Genomic DNA, 19,409 nt, shown 5'->3' with positions numbered 1-19,409 from the left:
TAGATTGATTGGCTTGTTGTGAGTTCTAGTTCAGTTCTTCTCAGCACGCTTGTTTATACTTTCTGATCTCTTCATTCTGTATTTGATCAGGGTCTCTTTGTGTTCAGCATATGTGACCGAGGTAAGGTATTTTGCTAGCATGTAAGCTCTGTGTGTGGCAAGCAAGGGATCTATAGCAGCCTGGTTTCCTAATAAGAGCTTTTATTGGTGTTCTAGGGCCTGGTGTAATATGTGCAGTGTTGCCTTTTCATAGATAAGGTAGTTAGGTTTCTTTTGCTATGGGAGGTTTACTATATTGTAATGGTAATTCCATATATTCATGGCTTTCTGAGTGTCAAGCTCACATCCAATACATAGGCCCTCCAAATGTCTTTTTTGTAGTTTTCTGGTTGGCATCACAGGTGTGAATGTAAATATAATATGTTGTAAATATAGTATGTTATAAGTGATATCTTTGCCTCAGAAGACTGTACTCTTGAATGTTCTTTTTCATGTACAATTTGTTATAAATTCATAACTTAATTGTGTGTGTCTGTGAAGGGTGAGGGTGGGTGTGTGTGTGTTGGGGAGGGGGGAGAGATATGTGTGCAAGGCTGTAAAGTATGCCTGGAGTACTTAATACACTTTCTTATCCACGGGTTGGGGCTTGTCAGTTATTACAAATATAGATTGCAGGGCGGAGCTGAGCTTTATTTGATGGGCCCAGGACCGACACTAAATAAATCGGCAGCAGCGGGGGGAGGGGCAGCACAGTAATTTTTCACACAGGGCAGCAAAAAAAGCTAGCACAGGTCAGACAGGTCCTGCAGGCGAGGGGCTGAAGAGAAAACAAAAACAAAATTAAATTTTTGAGGCTGCACACTCCTATTATCAAAATCTCGGCATGGGATCCTGTTGGGCAGGATCAGTGCTTCCATTAGGCAAACTAGGCAGTCTCCTATAGCACTAAGATTTTGGGGGCAGCAAAATCCCACCCGCGCAAATGTCCAGAGCGGCGATATACTAAGGCCAGTATTACCAAAGAAGGAAGCATAGTCCTTGGAACCAAGGAGCGCCGAGCCGGGGCGGAGGTCAGCAGAGAGACGCGGCGGGTCGTGAGCGAAAAAGACACAGGCCGATCCGGGCCAGGTTTTCTCTTATGTGATGCTGGGACTTGTAGTTCTGCCACCGGCCTCTCCCCGACGACAGTCAGGTCATGACCTCTTACCAAACCCGAGCGCAAAAGCGGCTTCCCGACCTCCTTCTTCTTCTTCTTACGTCACAGCCACGCGTCACATTGGAGAGATAGCAACAGCCAGGCGGCGTCCATGGCAGCTGAGGGCTCTTTCCGCTCTCGCTACCCGTAGACTCGGTAGGGCAGCGGCGGAAGCGGCAGACCGCCCGGGGTGGGAGTGGCGAAGCTTGGAAGATGCTGGGCCCTCGGGGCCGACTGCGGACGCTCAGCCCGCTGCTGTCCTTGCTGTTGACGCTGAACGCTGCCGCCGCCGCCGTCCAGAAAGTCGCGGCCGACAGCAGCGTCGGGCAGCCGCTGCCGTCGCTTTCGCCATCCTCCTCTCCGCCGATTAATGGCAGCACCAGCGGCAAGGCGCTGCCGACCCGCATGGCAGCCAAGAACGCCGGGGTCTCCTCGGCAGTGGCGCCCGAGAAAAGTAAGCCCCAAACCCAGAGAGCCCTGGCCGTGCTAGTGGTGGTCAGCGCCGCTGTCATCGTCTATTTTGTTATTCGAACCATCAGGTAAGAGGGTAGGCGGCAGAAGGAAATCTCCCAACGGTGTCTCCCACCCCGGGTACTAGTCATTAAAAGCGCACCGAAGAAAAGGGATTAGTGCATTTGTACGAGATAAGGGAAATGGAGGAAAACTCACTTCCCGCACTTTACACGTTATTAAATGGTAAACGGTGTTGTGCTTTCAAAGACTCTTAAGATTATGTGATCAAGTCACTGTAATGTGGAAATCTGCCCATAGAATTTTGATTGTGGGCCATGTGGTGAAACTCATTTTAAACATATTTTATAAAATTAAACGTAGAAAAACCAAACCACTTGTGTTCTTTCAAGATCACAGTAAAACCTTCCCTTAACAGCCACATAACTGCCAAAGTTGTGTGTGCTTATTATTGTTCTAGATAATGTAAGTGTGACTCAAGCTAGTAACATCAACTAGGGAGCAGGTATAAGACATAGTTTATGTACACAAATCATTTTCTGCACATAAAATAGTCACACACAAAAATGCTTTCTGAGCAGAAAGCATTTTTTTGTGCATACATCAGATTTTATGCATTGCAATGATGAGTTTTGTGCATAAAATATCAACTATAGTTTCTGGCACCAGAAAACCAGCTTCCGCCCTTAGACGAATAGCCCTAAAAACTTTATTCAACCTGGAATAAGTGTTAAATTTTCAGCTCTAAGAAAATATGAGGTAAGCCAGTGCATCTTCTCTGCATTGTAATAGCTAATGCATTCATTTGCATGAGCTTTTCATGCCAGTGTGCTAATCAACACACATTTTGGGGCCGATGCAAAAAAGTTGTGCTGAAAGCTGGCGCTGTGTGTTCAGCGCCCCTAACCACCTCTCCTGGGGGCGCGATGCAATATTTAAATTAGGGCTCGCGCTGTTGAGGCGCTAGGGGCGATTGCGAGCCCCTAGCGCAGGGGTCGGGAACCCATGGCTCGCGAGCCAGATATGGCTCTTTTGAGGGCTGCATCTGGCTCGCAGACAAGTGTCGCCATACTTCGCGGTTCCCCGCTGACCCAGCTGCTCCCCGGTCCTCCGCCGCCCGGGCTTAAAATGCTGTCAGCCCGGGCGGAACGCGGCAGGACAGCTGGAGTCAGCGGCACCGGGGTGCTCTCTTCTCCCCCCCCCCCCCCCCGCGGCCCGGAAGAGGAAGTGGAGAGCATCGGGTGCCTGCGCGGGAAGAAGAGACCACACTAGCGTGGTCTCTTCTTCCGCGCAGGCACCCGATGCTCACCACTTCCTCTTCCGGGCCGCGGGGGGGAGGAGAAGAGAGCACGCCGACTGGAGTCATTCGGGTGCCTGGGCGGGAGTCATCGGGTGTCAGCCGGGTGCCAGCGCTGGAGTCATCGGGTGCCTGCGCGGGTCTTCCCGCGCAGGCACGCTAGTGTCCGACGGGAAGAAGACTGCAGCGCGGCTCGGAGGAAAATGAAAATCTTCAACCGCGGCCGATGGGACTCCGCCTTCGCCTCCGCGAGGGCTGAAAATGAAGGAGGTTAGCGTTGGGAGGTGGCTGCTGCTGCCGCAAGTTCCCGGGGGGGGGGGGGGGGGTGGGTGGAAGGGGGAGAGAGAGAGTGAATGAGCGAGCAAGCATGTGTGTTTGAGATCCTGTGTGTGTGAGTGAGAGATTGCATGTATGTGAATGATTGAGAGCCTGTATATGTGAAAGAGAGTATGTCTGTGATTGAGATCCTGCCTGTGAGAGAGAGAGCATGAATGTAAGTTTACCATTGGGAACCTGTATGTGTAAGTTTGTAATTGAAAACCTGTTTGTTTGAAAGAGTATGTGTGTATGATTGAGATCCTTTGTGTGTGAGAGAGATCATGTGTATGTATGATTAAGAGCCTGTGTGTATAAGTAAGAGAGAGATCATGTGTGTCTGTGTCTGATTGACAGCTGGTTTAGGTGATGGAGCATGTGAGTATGTGATTGAGAGCCTGTGTTTAAATGAGAGAGAAAGACCATGTGTGTCTGTGTGATTGAGAGCTGATTTAGGTGAGGGAGCATGTGAGTATGTGATTGAGAGCCTGTGTTTAAATGAGAGAGAGAGACCATGTGTGTCTGTGTGTGATTGAGAGCTGATTTAGGTGAGGGAGCATGTGAGTATGTGATTGAGAGCCTGTGTGTAAATGAGAGAAAGAGAGGACATGTTTGTAAGCATGTGAATGAGAGTCTGTGTGTGAGAGAAAAAGACAGCATGTATTTATGTGATTGAAAGCCTGTGTGTGTGTAAGCGTGAAAAGATAGACAGCATGTGTGTAAATGTGTAATTAAGAGCTTATATAAGTGAGAGAGAAAAAACATTTGTATATGTGAGTGACTGAGAGCATGTGTGTATAGGTGTGTCATTGAGAGCCAGTGTGAGAGAGAGCGCTGGTATGTGACTGAGAGAGGAGAAAGTTCCAAGCAAACCACCCCACCTCCTGCTAATTCAGAACAATCTCAGGACACCTGGATATCAAACGTTCCCAGGTATGCAGAGCAAAAAAATTTTTGTATCCTTATTATTTTTCATTACTGGATCTTTGTGTCTGCTATTTTGAAATATTTTGTTGGTATCTGGAAATGTTTTATATGAGTTTTTAATTATTTTAATTATCAGCTGTTTTGAAATATGTTCTTTTTGTTAGTACAGTTTTACTGCTGATGATTTTATATTTCTTGATTTGTTTTATAAGGATGTGTGATGTTTCTTTTTTCCTTTGTTACACTGCATACAGAGACTCTGGCTTGTTGCAGTTTCCAATTCAGTTTTTGTCTGCATGCTTCTTGTTATGCGTTTTGGTCTCTTTATTCTATGTTAGGTGAGGGACAGCACGTGATTCAGGTGAGGTTTTCTGCTGGCGTGTAGTTTCTGTGTAGGACTCTATAGCAGCCTGACTTGGTCCATTTTCCTAATAGGAGATGTATTGGTGTCTTAAGGCCTGGTGTAATATTTTCAGAGACTTATTGTACTTTAAAAGTGTGATCTTACATAAAATGCACACATTTACTTGTATTTAGTTTTAAACATATTGTATGGCTCTCATGGAATTACATTTTAAAATATGTGGCGTTTATGGCTCTCTCAGCCAAAAAGGTTCCTGACCCCTGCCCTAGCGCCTCCTTGACAGCATGAGCCAGAGAGAGGTCTGCTGTCAGTGGCTATCCGCTGGTTAAGAAAACGGACGCTGAATTTATCAGCGTCCTGTTTTCCTAACTGGCGCACATGCAGGAGTTAGGAAAATGGATGCTGATAAATTCAGCGTCCATTCTCCCAACCTGACTACTGGCACCAGAAAGAGTGTATAAATCAATATTAAAGTGTCTTGCTCTTAATATTAATTTATTCACTCCTTCACTAATTGCTGATTGGTCCCTTTTACTGTCACATGTCAGTGAGAGGATCAATCACATTTCAGAAGGCTGCCCTAGAAGGGACTTGGTCTCTTCACTGTCACATGTCAGTGAAAGGACCATTCACCTTTCGGAAGGTTGTCCTAGAAGGGGCTTGGTCCTTTCACTGACAGATGTCAGTGAAAAGGACCAATGAGCAATAAGTGAAGGAGTGAATAAATTAATATTAAGTGCCCGACACTTTAATATTGATTTATACACTCCTTCTGGTGCCGGTAGTCAGGTTCGGAGAATGTATGCTGAATTTATCAGCGTCCATTTTCCTAACCCGTGCATGTGCCAGGGGTTCAGGAAACCGAAGCTTGTCAACTGAGTGTCTGCTTCCTGCACCCAACTGCCAGTGCTTTTTTTTAACTTTTTTAAATTAATTTTTTTAAAGAGTTGTTCCTACTACTTAATATCCCAACGATATTAACGATATTAATATCCCAACGATATTAAGTAGGAGGCAGTACAGAAAAGCAGTTTTTTCTGCTTTTCTGTACTAGTTTTAGTAGCGCTCAGCAATTAATGCCTGCTCCGGGCAGGCATTAATTTCTGATTGCTAAAATGTGTGTCCTAGATGCACATTTTTTTTGCATTGGGAGTATAGGTAATAGCCTCATTCACATGCATTTGCATGTGATGAGCGCTATTAGTTTCACTCTGCATTGGACTCGGCTGAGCTCACTGTATTGCATTGGCTCCTTTGTGTTGCTGTTAGGCCTGCAGGTTTTTAATGGGTGGCTCAGGCCTTTGGTTTCTGGTTCAGCTTTGCCCTTCATTCCAGGTGCCTAGATTTGACCCTACAACTCACTGAGTCCGCACACAATAGATTTTTTATGATAGCAGTGTTTTATTATTAATGCTTAGTGCCATATCTAAAAGTAGTGCAATAGAAATAATAAACAGATACAGCAAAGACAGTAGTTGCAATAATGTAATAATGTCTTCTTAACAATTATTAGGAGGATGGCTCAGTTGTGTCTGTCAGTTGAGGATTCTTTTACTGTCTGTCCCTCTACCTCCTTCCTCACGTGTGTTTTAAGAAATGTATACAGTTTTCCTGAAACACAGTCCAGAGTGAGAAATAATTCATGCTCTCTTGTGTCTCTAACTCTCTCACCACATCTGTTGTTTAATATTCCTATACTAACACTTATACAGTCACATGATGTAGATTCAGTGTGAGAATAATGACTCCAGTTAGGTCCTTCTTCTGCATACAGTCTAAACCACTGTTTCTCAACCCTCTCCAGGAGGCATACCCAGCCAGGTGGGTTTTCAGAATTGCTAGAATAAATATTCATGGGATTTGCATACCCTGGGTCTCCGATATATGCAAATCCATCTCATGCATATTCATTATGGATATCCTGAAGACCGAATTGGCTAGGTGTGCCTCCAGGAGAGAGTTGGGAAACACTTGTCTAAGCCAGGCTCGTCAGACTTAGGCCAATCAATCCCAATTCAGTTAGATGAATAAAACATTGTAGAAAAAACGATGAGAAGCTAGGGGAGAAAGAGGAAGACATGATTGATGGACAAGGAGAAATGTCAGTGGTAAAAAAATCAATTAGAATGTTAGGAATTATTTGTAAAAGAATAAAAAGCAACATGGAATATAATTTTTATTTATTTATTTAAAAACTCTTCTATACCATTGTTAAATAACCACCAAAACGGTTTACAGTAAAGGCATGATAATGAAAAAAAGAGTGGTATAGTTTATAACTTAATAATGTGCCATCATAATGATTTTGAATTGATCCATGGTGCAATTATTCCTGGAGTATTGAATGCATTTCCATTAACATCTAAAAAAAATATTGTAATACTAGAAAAGGTGCAGAGAAGGGCAACAAAAATGATAAAGGGGATGGAATGGCTTCCTTATGAGGAAAAGCTCAACATGTTGGGACTCTTCGACTTGGAAAAGAGATGACTTAAAAGGGGATATTATAAGGTTTACACAATCATGAGTGGTGTAGAACAAATTAATTGGGAATGGTTATTTTTCCGTCTAAGCAAGCTGAATTAGCCATGATCTGTGGGTGTCATTATTCGGCAGCACCAAACAGACTTGTTTCTCCAAGCTAATAAAGCTTTTGAGTAGCTCTGAGCACGTACAGGAGGAGTTTCTGCATTGGCGTTGCCTCGAGAGCCTCTTCACTCTTTTTGTCTGAGCACAGCCCAGATGTGTACTCAGTCTCCAGATTTTTTTCCAGAATCCTTTAAAATTTTCTTTTTCTTCAGTTTCTTCTCTATTTGTTGACTTACTGCTCTGCAGCACCCACAATAAAAAAACAAAACAAAAAATAAAACAGCCTTGAATCTCCTCAGAATGGCTGTAGAACTGCATCCCTAATAAGATGAAGTTCGTCATGACGTGGCCACCACACTCCAATACTCCAGGCCACCACACATAGAGGAACTGTTTAAGTCTCTCAGAAGTGGCAGTAAATCCTCCTCTCATGATACAGTGTTGTCTGCCTTATTGGGAAATGAGTTGAGCAGGAGTTCAAAGCCATAGGATCACTTGTTACAGTTGCCCTGCATTGAACTGGCGCCTGCATCAAAGAAATGTAAGCATTGGCACCTTTAGCACAAGGTGCTGCAGCATGCATGATGCGCTCGGCACACCCGCTAGACTTGCTTGATGCAAGCTGCTCAGATGCACTCGAGCATGATGCATGCACAGGGGCACTCAATGGAAAGGGAGCATTAAGAGACATAAAGATCAATCCAACAGCTCCTCTTCAACAATATGGCAGCGATTCCTCAGACCAGAGTCCCAGTATCATTCATTATGGTGAACACTTCCACAGAACCTTTGATAGGGGATTTTTGATATTCACATTTAATTGCAGTGGAGCCTAGCTGCTCAGACGTGCTTGTCCAGGGTTTTTCCCCTTGCAAAGTAACTGGAAGAGTCCCCTGGTTTGCCTTCATCATTGGAGTCCTTGGTTAGTAACCCTCACTTTCAAAATAGGGTTCTACAAATACACCCCCTAACCCATTTCCGGATACGCCTGACATTGCATCGGAACATCTTTCAAATTCATAGTTCATGGACAGGTGAGGACAAGGCTTAAGGCCTGATTTTCAAAGCATTTACATGCTTAGAACTGGGTTCTTCATGTCTGCATACACTTTACCTGTATTGCGTGGCTTTTTAAGGATTGCTACAAGATATGGTATTGAAGTCATATGTTTTACCCACGTTAAGTGTACTTAGCTTAGGAAAATAGCTTTTGAAACTTACTACGATAGTATGATAAATTTATATATATTCAACTGTTAGCATTATAGACCCATCTGCATAAAAAGCTTAAGGTCCCTCTAGATATTAGATATCCCTCAGAGCCAGTGGCTCTTCCAGTCTTCAACATTCTGATCTGTTTGAAGATGAGAATGTGGAAGCACCTATCTCTGGCATTCCTACGACTACAAAGCTGAATCTCGAATGCAGAGTTCAAACACTACGGATTTCGGAGTCATCCAGCTATGCATCAGTCAGTTGTTTTTAGGTTTGCTCTGAATAAGGCTGCTTGGACATTTTTGGCAAGGAAGACTTCAAAGGCTCCATGTTTCCTGCCCATATCTGTATGCATGATTAAGTGCAGTATCCTTGCAACTGTATTTAAAATTGGAAGTTGTTTGTTTCCTGCATTCTGCAGGGGGGTCTTACTGCACTTAACCGCTTTTGAAGGCAAAAGAGTGCATTTGTCACCTTTTCCATTCTGTTTATGAACTTTTCAACTCTTCTCCAAGCATCATGTCAATTGGAACTTGACATATGACATGACTGAGGGCGAATAGCATCCAAGATGATGTCCATATGAAGTCACTGGATGTACCTGGGCTCTGTGACAATTTAAGAAACTGAACATAGCTGTCCAGATCTTCATGGGTCCATGACCACGACCTACACTTACCAATGGTCAGACTCACCTAGGAGCCATTTCTGACCTTTTTAGCAGTACCACCTCCCACCTCTTCTGGCCCAAGATTATCAGCTACTTCCAGCTGCACCCCAGCAGCGTGAGCGCCATCAGCCTAAGGCTACTGAACAGCCCAGGCCCAGTTTTTCATCCCTCCAAAGTCTGTTCCAGAGGGGAACAGGATTGAGATCTTCTTCAAGGGTGGCATTAGAACTCTAGGTTCTCTGAATCATGGAGTTTGGATACTGTTTGTGTTTTCTCCCGGTTACCATTCCCTCCAAACTGCTTAAATTTTGATTTATTTATTTATTTTATTTAGCATTTTTTATATACCGAGGTATAGCAGAGTTGCCTTCACTCCGGTTTACATACAGAACAACGTGTTACATTGAACGATGTTTGAAATTTAAACATATCAAAAATTAACAATAATGAGCAAGAACATAACAAGGAGAATGAGTATAACAGGATAACACTGAGTTGAAACCCTGAGTAGGTGAACAGAGATATCTGGGAGCATTGAAAACAGAGGACATCTGCATCATGAAACAGGGAGATTGATTGAAGGAGATATTGAAAGATAGTAGGCTATGTTAATATACTATAAGTTCATTGAGTGCAGTCTTTAAAAGATTGGCTGAGTAGCCAGGATTTTAGTTCTTTTTTGAAGGATTTTAAATTTTCTTGATTGGTGAGGAAATGAGGTAATGAATTCCAAAGTTTTGGGCCAATAATGGAAAGGGCTCTGTTTCTGGTGGAGGATAATTTGGCCTGTGGGAGTGAGGAAATCACTAGTTGGATTTTACTAGACGTTCTTGTTGTTCGTTGAGAGCAATGTAAGTGAATGATGTCATCAAAGGTGGAGTAATCGGCTTTGTAAATTGCATTGTGAAGAATAGAGAGAACTTTGAATTCTACTCTTTTTTCAATAGGGAGCCACTGTAATTGATTGAGAACAGGTGAAATGTGATCGGCTTTTCTTTTACCTGTTAGTACTCTGGCTGCAACGTTCTGAAGGAGCTGTAGGGGTCTCAAAGAAGATTTAGGAAGGCCAATCAAAAGGGAGTTGCAGTAATCCAGACTGGAAAATAAAAGGGCTTGTAGGACGGTTTTGAAATCGTGGGGGTGAAGCAGAGGTTTTAGATGTTTTAATATTTGAAGTTTGTAGAAGCCTTCTTTTATTTTTGTAGCGATGTGTTTTTTGTAGTTTAGCTCAATGTCTAACCAAAATCCCAGGTCTTTAATGCTCTCTTTAAGATGGACGAGGGTCTTATCAAAGTGGAAGGGTGGAATTGTTTTATGATCAGGATTTTTTTTTTGCAATTAGGATACATTCAGTTTTGCTGGTATTTAGACATAGTTTAAGATGAATTAGCATGTTTCTGATTGTGTCTAGGTGTGAAGCAGCTTTAGACATAGCATCTTCTATTGAGGAGGAAATTGGAATGAGGAATTGTATATCATCGGCATACATGTAATACGTTATGTCGAGTCTAGATAGGAGATGGCAAAGAGGGGTAAGGTAAATGTTGAATAAGATGGGTGAAAGTGCTGATCCTTGTGGCACACCTGTTTCGAGGGGGATGGGGTTCGATGAGCAATTGTTGTGAGAAACTTTGAAGTGTCTATTATTGAGGAAGGATGTAAACCAACTAAGAGTCTTGCCAGCTAGTCCAATGGATTCTAGACATGAGATAAGAATTTTATGATCCACTGTGTCGAAGGCTGCAGAGAGGTCTAAAAGAATCAGAAGGTATCCTTTTTTGTTGTCAAGTCCTCTTAGGATGGTATTGGAGAGGTTGAGTAGGAGGGTTTCAGTGCTGTGGTTTTTTCTGAAGCCGAATTGGGAGGGAAAGAGAATTTTGTTATCGTCTAGATGTTCGTTGAGTTGTTTCAAAGCTGCCTTCTCTATCATTTTGGCGAAAAAGGGTAGGTTGGAGATTGGGCGGTAGTTGTTTAGGTTGTCTGGGTTGAGGTTTTTTTTTCTTTAATAAAGGTGTGATGGTGGCAATTTTTAACTTGGGAGGCAGCTCACCTTCCTCGAGCGACCTGTTGATGATTGCTGAAATTGTTGGAGCTAAAGGATAAGCAATTTCTTTAAGTGCTCGGGTGGGAATGGTGTCAAGTTCGTGTCGTGCAGGGTTGATTTTCTTCAGCATTTTTTCTGTTTCTAAGATGGAGATAGGTCTGAAATCGAGCCAAGGAGGGATGTTAATTGTTGATGATTGAAAATTGAAGCTTGAAGTGGAGTTAAAGGTATCTGTTATTTTAGAAATTTTGTCCTTAAAGAAGAAGGATAAATCTTGGCTTAGGTTTTTATTGGTGATAGTTGCGTTGGAGGTGGAGATATCAGAAATGAGGTTATTTACAAAGTTGAACAAGGATTTGGGTTTGTTAGAGGAATTAATAATTTTAAAGCCGTAGTAGTTCCGTTTTGTATTTTGGATTGATTTTTTGTAGGCCGCTAATTGTGTACGGTATTTTTGTTGTGTAGCAGGTAGCTTATTTTTTTGCCATTCTTTCTCTGTTTTCCTGAGAGCTGATTTCATGTTTTTTAGGGTGGTGTTAAACCAGGGGTTTTGAATTGCGTTTTTGTTCTTTAGAATTTTGATCTTCTCCGGGTTAATGATGTTAGCGGTTGTTTCAGTGATTGCAGACCAGGAATGGATAGCGTTGTTTATGTTAGATAAATCTAGATTCGCTAGTTGAAGTCCTAGCTCTTGAAGGAGAAGATTCGTTTGAAAAGGAGGACGGAATTTGAAGGATTTTTTTGTAGAATTATTATTTGTTGTGTTGTTGTAGTTTGTTTGAGACTTGCAAAGTAAGAGATGGTGGTCAGACCATGGAACTGGGTTGTGAGAAATGGAAGTGTTCGTGAAGAAGTTATTGGTGAAAATCAGGTCAAGTGTGTGACCTGCTTTGTAAGTAGGGTTGTTCACCTGAAGGATGAAGTTTAAACTTGACAGCATGTCTAGTAGGGTTTCGCAGCTTGGAGAACAGGGGTTGGCATCTGTATGGAGGTTGAAGTCTCCAAGGATGATAGAAGGTTTTTTTGTGTTGATGTTTGAAATAAGAAATTCAATGAGCGGAGAGATGTTGCTGTCTAGCAGTTTGGGTGGGCAATATACAAGGCAGATTTGCAGATATTGGGAGTCGAAGAGAGTAACTTCAAATTGTTTTGGGAGGTTATGTGGGATTATTTTCATTGAAAAGTGTTTTCTTATAATGAGTAGCAGGCCTCCTCCTCTTTTGTAATTACGGGGAATTGAAAAGGTATCGTAGTCATTGTGGGTAAGGTGGTTCAGAATTACTTGGTCGGTGTTTTTTAACCAGGATTCGGTTATGGCAAAGAAGTCAGGATTGTTTTCTTGTAGTATGTCGGAAATTAACATGTGTTTCTTGGACAAGGACTGAGCGTTGATGAGAAGGAAGGTGAGACAAAGTAAGTTTTTGTTGTTTTTCAATAGGGGGATGTTTATAAGGTGGCTGTGTCTGTTTTGTAGATGAGGGTTGTTGAATGTCACCATCTTTGATTAGGCGAGGGAGTGGAAGAGAGGAAAACAGGTGAAGAGTACAGGAAGTTGAAAGAGACTGAAGGGTCCGAGTGGTGGATGCTGGAGGTTGAGTGCAGTCCGAGTGATGGATGCTGGAGGTTGAATGCAGTCCGAGTGATGGAAGCTGGAGGTTGAGTGCGGTCCGAGTGATGGAAGCTGGAGGTTGAGTGCGGTCCGAGTGATGGAAGCTGGAGGTTGAGTGCGGTCCGAGTGATGGAAGCTGGAGGTTGAGTGCGGTCCGAGTGATGGAAGCTGGAGGTTGAGTGCGGTCCGAGTGATGGATGCTTGAGGTTGAGTGCGGTCCGAGTGGTGGATGCTGGAGGTTGAGTGCGGTCCGAGAGGTGGATGCTGGAGGTTGAGTGCGGTCCGAGTGGTGGATGCTGGAGGTTGAGTGCGGTCCGAGTGGTGGATGCTGGAGGTTGAGTGCGGTCCGAGTGGTGGATGCTGGAGGTTGAGTGCGGTCCGAGTGGTGGATGCTGGAGGTTGAGTGTGGTCCGAGTGGTGGATGGAAGAGGTAGAGTGGGGTCCGAGTAATGGATGGTAGAGGTTGAGTGCGGTCCGAGTGATGGAAGCTGGAGGTTGAGCTTGAGGTTGATCCATATCTGTCTGACTTGGTGCAGTTTCGCTGAGAAGTGCAATCACTTCCTCACCAACATAATAGAACCAATCTCTGCATCCCAGTATGGACAAGGTTTCTACTCCACATATTTCTTAATCCCCAAGAAATTGGGGAATATTGAGGCCCATTCTGGAACTGAGGCTGTTGAACAAATGCCTACTTCAGTAGACATTCACAATGAATTCCCTCAGTATGCTTCTCCTTTACATCCAAAAACAGAAATGATCTGCTCTATATGCTTAAATACCCACCCATACTTTCTGTTGCGCTACCTTCGCTTCAAGGTGGATTCTTCCCATTACCAGTACATGGTTCCCCCAATGCCATATCGGCAATTCTGAAAGTCTTTGCCTAATGTTTTACAGTAGTAGCTGCACACTTCTATTGCCAGAGGTTCAAGTTCTTTCCCACACCTGGATGACTGGCTAATCACAGCAAAGTTCTCAGGAGTAAGCTTTATTTTTTCCCTGTACAGGATGGCCTGTCTTCTCCAAAATTTTGGACATTTTGGGTCTTTTTTTTTTTTTAAAAGTCAGATCTAGTACCTACAAAGAGAATGAAATCCATTAAACCATGGATAGACTCATTACAAGAGTTTCTGATGATGGATCAAGCATATACAGTGATATTGCTCATACACAAACTATTGACCTCTCAGGACGCGATGGCTGGAGCGATTCTCCTTGTGGCAGTGGCTGTTGAATGTGATTTCACTGAATCACGTTTATATCAGTTATCTACACAGGGATCTCCACTCTCAATGGGATCAGCTGATCCATCCATTATCCACCACAATCCAGGTTTCCAAGGTGAGAGTTACTTCAATGGTAAAATCCTTGGGTTCAGGAGGGAGTGCCACTTTTTGCTCTTCCCCCATCAGTTCTTGCTAGCGACTAACTCCCCCTCAAAAGGGAGGAGGCACTCCCATGGGATCATTTTCATTCTAGGGCACCTGGTCTCACAAACAAAGCCATTGTTGGATCAATCTGCTCAAATTCTTTTTAGTTTTTGACATGGAAAGTAGTATTCCTCTTCGTAGTTACCTCATCTATGAGAGTCTACAAGCTTTAAGCTTATGTCTGCTATGTACCATACATACAATTTTTCCCATGATCGGGTGGACTTTTCCACTCAACCAAAATTTCTACCAAAGGCTTTCTCTGCTTTCCATATCAATCAATCCATCATATTGTCTATCCTTTTTTTTTCTGAGACTACATGTCCATGAAGGATAAAGAGCCCTTCATACCTTAGGTTATAAAAGTGTTTTCATCCAGTATAAGAAAAGAATTCCATCACATTGCCAGGCTTATCATCTATTTGTCACATGCAACACTAACTGACTTGAATTTAGTCACCTACCATACAGGTTAGTGCAATGTGTTAAGCACTGCTGCTTGTTAGAAGGCTTAAAGATACAGACTAGGTCCAACCTCTTCAGCTCAGAACTCTGGCTACTCCTGTTGCTCATCTTAGGGTAGTACCCTTTGGGACATTTGAAAAGTGCAACTTGGTTACAAATTCACACCTTTATTTATTTATTTAAGGTTTTTCTATACCGGCATTCATGATAAGATCATATCATGCCGGTTTACATATAACAGGGGGTGCAAAAACTGTTCTTTTAACAAGTGCAACGGAAGCACTTATGTCTCATTGCTGCCTGAGAAACCTCTCAAGGACTGATAGTAACTTGGGGCAAGCAATTTTGCATATCCTGTTCTCACAGTAGTCTACTCTCCACGGAGGAGTCTGGGTTGCTTACTCAGTAATTGCTCCATTACAACCCTCAGCTTAGGACTCCCCACAGATCATGGCTAATTCAATCTGCTTATCGATGTAAAAAAGCAAGTTTCGTACCGTAAATGGTGTTTTCTGTAGATAGGATAAATTAGCCATGAGATGCCTGCCCATCTCCCTGGAGAGTCAACTATCTAGCTATATATTTAGTTATGATATAGACTGAAGAGGCTCTTGAGGCAATGCCCATGCAGGAAATTCTGCACATGCTCACTAGACCTCAAAGCTCTATTAGCATGGAGAGAGAGACAACCATTCAAAGCTGTCGAATAATACTTCATACAGATTATGGCTAATTCATCCTGCTATCTATGGAAAACACAGTTTATGGTAAGCAAACTTGTTGTTACTCCATCAAACAGTACTAGAACTAAAGAATATTCCATGAAATTAACTAGTAGCAGGTCTAAAACAAATTTAAATAAGTATTTTTTCAGTAAATGAACAATTAAGCTGTGGAATGGTTGCCAGGTTAAGACAAGTACTATAGTTTCAGTTACAGATTTCCTCATTGTCCTATCAGATCAGTCCAGAAATGTGGGTTTGTTCACCCTGCCAGCAAATGAAGGCAGAGGGCAAACTTTGACCTGATGTCTCTCCTCCCTATATAGCCTGGTACAGCAGGGGAGGCATCATTAGTTCTCTGCTTCCAGCAGGTGGTAGGAGACTCTCTGGTTCAATAGAACAGCAAAGTAGAGAAGAGAAGAAATGAAGCAGCTGAGGCAACATCCTTTTAGAAAGTTGATTTTCCGCAGTTATAACTGAAGTCGTCAGGGGAAATAGATGACAATCGGAGACTATTCTTCTTTCCCTGGGGCAGTCATCTTCAGTAGAGCTTTGCATTGTTCCTAGAGAAAGAATTGCATGTCAGTGATAGGTAAAGATTTTATTGAAAAAAAATAAAGGAAGACTAGCTGGCAGAACAACCGAGGGAGGGAATCCTTTTCAACCCACAGCATTTATGTGGCCTGATGTCAGCTCCTCCAGAAACCCTCAGCAAGGATGGAGAAAAGGCAGGAAATGTGGAAGGTGTGGCCTGAGATGCCTGCTGAGTATTGCCAGCTCATTTTGTTTGATGTACGACATGAGCTCTCAAAGGAGGAGCTGTCGAGGAGAACAGTGGCCAAGACAGATACAGACAGCATGCTACCCGAGCGCTATGAGAACGCAGCAGCTATGCTTCCAGCACTGTTAGTGTCTGGAAACTTGGCAGTGGGATGGTCCTGCCATAAATTTGTTGCATCAGAGACGTCTTGCATGGAGCACAGGGAGGAGGAGGAGCCTCAGATGTCCAGGAGGGCTAAGGGGAAATAATTTTCAACAGATTTTGGGCTTCTTATGCACGGCATATTTTCCCTTAAATGGAATAGACACACCTCAGGACATAGCGTGTTAAGGTCTCTTGGACCTTTATGGAAAAAACTCAGAATGGAAGCAGGGTTGGATTCAACTCCAGGAGGCACAGCACCCTTGCTTTCAGTGCTGGGTGCAGGTTCTGGCCAAGGTGATTTTTGAGGAGGAGAAGGAGAGCATTCCTCATTAAGAGAGGATTCAGCAAGAGCCCAAATGTATCACCTACAGAAGTCTTCTATTCAGAAGGTCCCCCCCCCCCCCAAAAGCCTTTATTTGTAGAAAAGTGTATTGGTTGCACCATTTATCAGAAGGAACCTAGAATGGTGATTAATCTAGGCCAACCTGGAATGGCAGACTAGTCTATAATTCCCAGTGACATATGCAAGCAGGACAGGATGAGGAGCAGGTAGCTCAAGGTCTCTGGTCTTGGATGGGAGGCTGCCTAGGGACTAGAGCCATCAGATTAGCACTAATAAGCTTCCTTCCAAGGACAAAAGGAAAGGCAGTCGAGGTATTTTCAGACAATGCCACAGCAGTGGCCTAAGTGAACAGGCAGGGAGGTACAAAGAGCCCGCAGTCAGCAAAGGAAACAGAACTACTAATGGCATGGACAGAGACAACATCAGCAGATATCAACAACATACATAGTAGACAATATACAGATGTATTTCGTAATCAACAGAGACTAGACCCATGGGAATAAAAGCTAGTCACAGTTAGGGTTACCTCAGTGGACCCTAATGGTGACATGCAAAAATGTGAAGGCAAAGGAATTTTTCAGCTGAAGGAAAGAAGGAAGATCCTACAGGATAGACACCCTGACACACAGATGGCTGCAGAGCAGTCTTTTATATGTATTCCCACCCTGACCAGTGGTGGCAAAGGTTCTAAGAATTGCAGACCAGCCAGGGAATATTATCTTGGTGGACCTAGATTGGGTGAGGTGTACGTGATATGCAGACCTGATCAGGCTCAAAGAAGAGGAACCACTCATATTCTCCCAGAACAGGGGGCTTCTAAGACAACAGGAACCATGGAGGACCTGACAGTATTTTGACATATGGCATGGCTGTTGAGAGGACGAGATTACGCAAAAGAGGATGTTAAGGGCAGGTTATATCAACCATGCTGAAAGCAAGGAAAAGGTTGACCTCCCTAGCATATGTCAGGATATGGAAGGTCTTTGAAGCATGATGTATACAGTGGAGGGGGATACCATTTAAAGCACAGTTAGGCACTATATATATATATTTATTTATTTTTCTATACCGACATTCGATTTGACATATCACATCGGTTTACATATAACAAGATGTCTAAAGCGAACCTTATAATGACATGATACAATATAACAGCTTAATTGAGTAACTGGCTACGTACATATAACTGTTTTACAAGATAGTATTACAATATAACGTGCTTAATAGCATAACTTCTTACAGAATATATTAAGAGTTAAATTAACTATGTACAGTGGCAGGGTTGGGGGACTGGGGGAGGTTGGAGGGGATTGTTATATGGTGGGAGGGGGGATCTGTGGCGGGATTATTTGTCTAGAGTGAAAGCTTTCCGGAAGAGCCAGGTCTTGAGGTTCTTTCGGAAGGTGGGTGTAGATGGTTCAGTTCTGAGAGAGGTTGGAAAGTTGTTCCAGAGGTGAGGGCCTCTCTATGGATGCAGCGCGTTCTCTAGTGGGGACTCTATGTACTTCCTTGGCGGGGGGAATGGGGAGAAGGTCTGTGTTGGTTGAGCTGAGATTTCTAGTGGGGTTGCAGGGAGTCAGAGGTCCTTGTAACTAGCTGGCTTTATCATTATGGATTGATTTGTGTATGAGCATGAGTGTTTTGTATGGGATCTGAACGGGACGAGCAGCCAGTGGAGTTGTTTGAGTGTGGGCATAATGTGATCTGTTTTTTTTCTTATTTGTTAGCGACCATGCAGCAGCATTTTGTAGGAGCTGGAGGGACTTGAGGGTGGATGCAGGAAAGCCAGTTAGGAGGGTGTTACAATAGTCTATTTTGGCGAAAAGGAGGGATTGCAGTACCATCCGGTAGTCTGGGGGATGAAGTAGAGGTTGGAGTTTCTTCAGGTTTTGGAGTTTGTAGAATCCTTCTTTTATCAGTGTCTTGATATGCTGTTTGAAGTTCAGTTCCTGGTCCAGGGTGACTCCGAGGTCTCTAACCGTCAGGAGCATGTTATAATTGGATAGAGTTGTGGGGTCAGAGATGGGTTTTTCTGGAGAGGTGAAGAATTTCCGTCTTGCTCTGGTTGAGCGTTAGTGCCATTTCTGAGAGGATGGAGGTTATGTCTGTCCGGTATGCTTCCCATCGGTTTAGGGTATTGCTGATGTTGTCTCTGATGGGGAGCAGGATCTGTACGTCATCGGCGTAAAGAAAGTAGGTGAGCCCTGTTTTGTCTAAGTATTTGCATAGTGGCAGCATATAGACATTGAAGAGGGTGGGGGATAGGGATGAGCCTTGTGGGACTCCCTGTGAGAGGGGCATTCTTTCTGATGTTGTATTTCCTTGGGCTACTTTAAAAGTTCTGTTGGTGAGGAATGATTGAAACCATTGGAGAATGGTGCCAGTGATGCCTATTTCTTTTAGTCTGTGAATTAGAATCTTATGGCTGATGGTGTCAAATGCGGCGGAGATGTCTAGTAGGATTAGGAGGAAGGATGTGCCTTTGTTGAAGCCTCGTAGTATAGTGTCTTTGAGGGTGAGTAGTAGTGATTCGGTGCTGTGAAATTTTTTTAAGCCATGTTGAGCGGGGGCCAGTATGTTGCGGGTTTCCAGGAATTCTGAGAGTTGGTGGTTTACCGTTTTCTTGATGATCTTGGCCAAGAACAGTAGATTCAAGATGGGTCGATAGTTGGATGGGATGGTCGGGTAGAGTTGTGGGTTTTTTAGGATGGGTTTGACTAAGGCACATTTAAGGGAATCCGGGAGTACTCCTTGCTCGAGGGAGAGATTGGTGATGTCAGCGATGGGTCTAGCTAGGCAGTTCGGAATTAGCTTGAGGGTTTTTG

General features: G+C 43.5%; 1 protein-coding gene across 1 annotated transcript in view; it reads left to right on the top strand.

Moving 5' to 3' along the window:
* Positions 1-843: 843 nt before the first annotated feature.
* Positions 844-19,409, top strand: part of FAM174A (family with sequence similarity 174 member A) — a 97,086-nt gene continuing 78,520 nt past the window's right edge. Inside the window, exon 1 of the mRNA XM_029572705.1 lies at positions 844-1,734. Coding sequence (XP_029428565.1) covers positions 1,409-1,734 — 326 coding nt within the window. The 5' untranslated portion in view covers positions 844-1,408. The remainder of the gene's footprint in view (positions 1,735-19,409) is intronic.

This window comes from Rhinatrema bivittatum, chromosome 1, assembly GCF_901001135.1.
Source record: "Rhinatrema bivittatum chromosome 1, aRhiBiv1.1, whole genome shotgun sequence".
Lineage (NCBI taxonomy): Eukaryota > Metazoa > Chordata > Amphibia > Gymnophiona > Rhinatrematidae > Rhinatrema > Rhinatrema bivittatum.
Note: the sequence above shows the minus strand (reverse complement) of the source record. Positions and strands in the feature narration are given on the sequence as shown.